A 4,875-nucleotide genomic window follows, 5' to 3' on the forward strand; every position below is an offset into this window, starting at 1 on the left:
TACAGGCGACCGTTACGTATGCCACTTCTTTGATGTGGCGTCACGGTTTAACTTGCTGTATCCATTAAAGGATAAGAATACGCAGACCGTGGCAGAATTATGTTGCCAAGTTTTTGCTGACCACGGGTGGCCGGGTATTATGTGCACTGATAACGGTAGTGAATTCTGCGATGACGTTATGGAATCGGCATATGCCATAAGAGAGGTGTGCCATATAAGCCGCAAACGCAATGCGCGAATGAAACGCACCATAGAAGACATAAGTTCTTCTTGCGTACTGCATTAACGGATGATGCAGATGATTGGCCGTACCACCTTAAGTGGGTACAAACACATATGAACGAGTGTGCTGATCCGGTTACAGGAACTACACCCGCTCACTATTTTCGTGGCAGATATAGTGAGTTACAAATCCCTTTTAACAAGGACGAACCCGATCACCATGAGTTACCATGGTTAGAGAAGGTCCAGCGTATTTATAACGTTGTATATCCTTGCTTACGAGAAATACACAATATAGCCTTATTAAAAAGGCAAAAGCGTTGGAACACTACCAAGAAGATAGCAGAGTATCAGGTTGGTGACAGAATTAACATCCGTCAACGTAATTCCGATACTACTGTATTAACATCTAAATGGATAGGTCAATACATAATCTCTGTAGCAGACACTAAAAGTGGAACGTACGAGGTAAATAACCCCGATAGTTCTAGAGCGCTTAATATAGGCACAAGTCGTATTCCGACTACAGAGATTGTACTCGCAAGAAGACATGACTCTAATGCCCTTCTTGATCGTTCTGAATTTAAAGACAATATATGGAGAACGGATAAGGGAGGCTATACATACTATCGTACACACTTTATAGACGGTACAATAGCTGAGTTGACTTTAGATGCTTTTGATAACCAAGACTATTTAAAAGCCTTTAATCGAAAATGGCGTAAACGCCTGCATAAGTCACAAGCTAAAAAAGATAGCATGTTTCCATCGTCTGAAGGAACGGAAATTAAAACATATCCGCCTACAGCAATTATCCCGAGCCTTAATGCTTATCCTTCATATATGCTTAAGACACTGAAGCGTAAGGAACGTTCAGTCGACCACCACGGACTTACTAGACCTAAGCCCAAAACTCACAGGGTAACCGAGAACAATTAACTTCTCCGCCTGAGAAAAATTAACTATATGCTATGCTACTTAATGTTTCGACCCGTTATTCCTTTCTCGCTTTTTGACCCATAATCAGCTTGAGAGAGCAACTTGCTTCTCTTGGGTCTCAAAGCTGGGTGGGGGCTGTGTAATCCCACATTAGACTCTAAGTATAAACGTACTCTCAAGCAGTACGCAAATTAAAAACGTACTCTTAATAGTACGAGGAACTTAAGTTTCCTAAATGTGCTCTTAATAGCACGAGGAACTTAAGTTTCCTAAAATGGGTTTTATTGGTTTTATTAATAAAACCTTTTCCATTTAACATATCAGATGTTTGGATGAGGCCATTAAAAGGCCTCAGTAAAATACCAAACATAAAAGAGTTGGTCTAGTTCTATTAATAGAGCTTTATTTACTTTCCAATTTTATTTATATCTGAATACTTCGGTAGCGAGATGGCTCAACCGAATATAGGTCTAGGGACTCTCGGATTCGCCCCAGAATAGAGCGACAACGAAACACTAAATAAAATCCCTTCGGCGGAAACAGTACTGAGAGGACTATATATAGGCAATGTCTCAGTCTCACAACCCCTCAGAGTATTGCTGATTTCACGAGGCATACCTGACTTTATTAAACGTCTCATTTCGTTTACTTATATCGATATTTACACGATATATAGAATTTACCTACGCGTTTATTTATTCTAAGGCAGTAGTATCGCCTTTTTTACAATATATGTATGTATAATATATAATCGATTGTAGAATATATATCATACATATTTTGATTATAGATTAAATTATATATACAATATATGTATGTATAAATAATATATAATTAATTACGGGCTTACGGCGAATTTACGCGTATACTATGTCTATTTTGTTGTTAACTTGATATTGTACAGTTGTGACTTGTGAGTCTGTGTGAGTCTGAAACTACATTGCCGAGTGCGTGAGACACTGAGACAGTGAGACTCCAACGCCCAACGGTAACGGTGTCAGTTGTTATTTGTCAAATGTGAAAATCGTTCAAACTGACACTGTCACGAAGGACCCAGGAAAAAAAAAGTTGAAAAAAAATTACACCCCAATTATTAGGACTAGTCCTATATGTCCTAGTGGACCTGGGCAGGTGCACCTGTGCCTCGTATATAGTGGACTGGTATGGACACCTGTAGACGACTTGCAAGACGACATGTCGTCTAGAGGTAGGCCGACATAGTAGTAAACGACATGTCGCGACCGTCTTTTACATCCTTTTTTTGGCGACACGTCGCGACCTCTTACCAGCCCAGTGATTTATAGAGGTCATCAGAGCTAACTCACTCCCGAGAGCTAATTAAGTTGCTTAAGTTACTCCCGAGAGTAGAATTATTATTTAACCGACTCCCGAGAGCAGATTAAGTTTCTCGACCGACTCCCGAGAGAGTATTAACTATTAAGTCTGTCAACCGCGACATCCAAAAAATATCTGCGTTCCTATATGAGTCACAGCCTATACGGAGAGATAGCATGTGATCAGCATGAGATATAGTTGCAGAGAAGTCGAAATAAAATACCATCGAAGTGATAAAGTGTTATGCAGAAGGGTATTCATACTGACCATATGAGATTTTACCCTGGCCAGCCCAAGCGGCTGAACATTAACACAAACACCTTAGATATGAAACCAAAGGTGAGGTCAGAAATAATACATACTTTTACACTCTATTTTAAGTCTACTAAATTGCACTCTAACAGCTTATCAGGTCATTCTAATCTCACGCTATCAATATGTCTACCGTGAACTCTAAGAATATTAAGACCATCACTATTCTTGAACCGAAGGTCGATTGGCTTCCTAGACAAACTCAGATCATTCTACCCGTGCTAAAACCCGATCCGATCCCGTCTAGAGGCAACCGATAGACACCCAAGGAAATCGCTAAGGCTCATCGGATTATCAACCGCACCTTGTCTCCACTACTACAGACGGAGATCCGCTAATTCTTGATAAGCCGCAGAAAGCTTTTGCCGCACTGCAACGCAAGTTTGAATCCCTGACCAAAGATGATATCGAGACATTAGAAGGGAAACTAAACCGCATCACGCAAGAACGAAATGAATTTTACGCTAGTCTTATCAGTCGTCTCAACACGTCATTTGTGAAATTCAAGAAACGCCTGAGGTTCGAAGTCCAATGGCAGCCTACGGCAGGCTGTAAACGACGATAATGAGACTGGTACGATTACGTTGATGACACCTGTTTAGATGGCCATACCGTATGATGCTCACGACTTATCTCATCGCATTGGATCCAGACGAAGGTGACCCATCAATCATTGTGCACGGTGCACATGCAACTATATAGACAGGAAATTGTGCAATGTGCAACTATTGTGGACATCCCCCATCGGGTAATGCCGTAAGCTACAAGCGTTAATCAAATCGTGCGTTGCTGGTAAATCACGTAATCAGGGTCGTGACCACGACGGTCACAAACCTTACGATCGACAGATTGTGTTCCTCGTCACGATATGAGAGACTACAGATTTGTGTCCAAGAATAATGACAAGTATAGCCGACCTGAGTCAGATCGTGGCTACCGTACACGTGAGCAACGATACAAAAGAGACTACCGCTACCAATACCACCGATTTAGTGTTTTCTCTGTAGCTGTAATAAGCCGGACCTCCACATTAGACTCTATGTTATAAACGTACTCTTAATAGTACGAAGAACTTAAGTTTCCTAAATGTACTCTTAATAGTACGAGGAACTTAAGTTTCCTTAATGTACTCTTAATAGTATAAGGAACTTAAGTTTCCTAAATGGGTTTTAATGGTTTTATTAATTAATACCTTTTTCATTTTACATATCAGATATTTGGACAAGGCCATTAAAAGGCCCAGTAAAATACCAAACATAAGATTTGGTCTAGTTCTATTAATAATACTTTATTTACTTTCCAACTTTATTTATCTCTGAATACTTCGGTAGAGAGATGGCTCAACCGAATATAGGTTTCTAGGGACTATTAACTTTACCTAGTTGATCTTCTGATAAGCCAACCAGATGTGTCAGTCTGATGAAGGCTAAATCGGTAATTCTTGATAATGGCAAGCTATTGGTGAAGACAATAACTAATGACGTCAAGAGTATTTTTATTTATATTTATTTTTTCTAAAAATAGGATTTTATGAGTCTCTCGGATTCGCCCCAGAATAGAGCGACAACGAAACACTAAATAAAATCCCTTCGGCGGAAACAGTACTGAGAGGATTATATATAGGCAATGTCTCAGCCTCACAATCCCTCAGAGTATTGCTTTTTTCACGAGGCATACCTAACTTTACTAAACGTCTCATTTCGTTTATTATCTTTGATATTTTCACAATACTTAGAATTTACCTACACGTATATTTACTCTAAGGCGTTAATATCGCGCTAATAGACCGAATCTTACATAGATACATGCACATACATACATACACACACACATTCATACACACATAGCTCTGTACATACAAAGATACATAAGTACACACACTTACACACTTACACACACATATACCTTTATAATATATAGCTATTTACATACATAGATTCATAAATACACGCATGCACACACTTACACACACACATACATTGATACATACATAGCTATTTACATACATAGATACATAAATACACACACGCACACACATATACACAGACACTCATACATTCATACAGG

General features: G+C 39.4%; 1 protein-coding gene across 1 annotated transcript; it reads left to right on the forward strand.

The window, feature by feature from the left end:
- Positions 1-2,355: 2,355 nt before the first annotated feature.
- Positions 2,356-3,373, forward strand: SARC_06022 (hypothetical protein; the record flags this gene model as incomplete). The annotated part of the gene is made up of 2 exons (XM_014300095.1): positions 2,356-2,368; positions 3,132-3,373. 2 exons carry the CDS (start codon positions 2,356-2,358, stop codon positions 3,371-3,373), a joined length of 255 nt encoding a protein of 84 aa, XP_014155570.1.
- Positions 3,374-4,875: the final 1,502 nt, after the last annotated feature.

The sequence above is a fragment of the Sphaeroforma arctica genome (assembly GCF_001186125.1).
Source record: "Sphaeroforma arctica JP610 unplaced genomic scaffold supercont1.413, whole genome shotgun sequence".
NCBI classification, from domain to species: Eukaryota; class Ichthyosporea; order Ichthyophonida; genus Sphaeroforma; species Sphaeroforma arctica.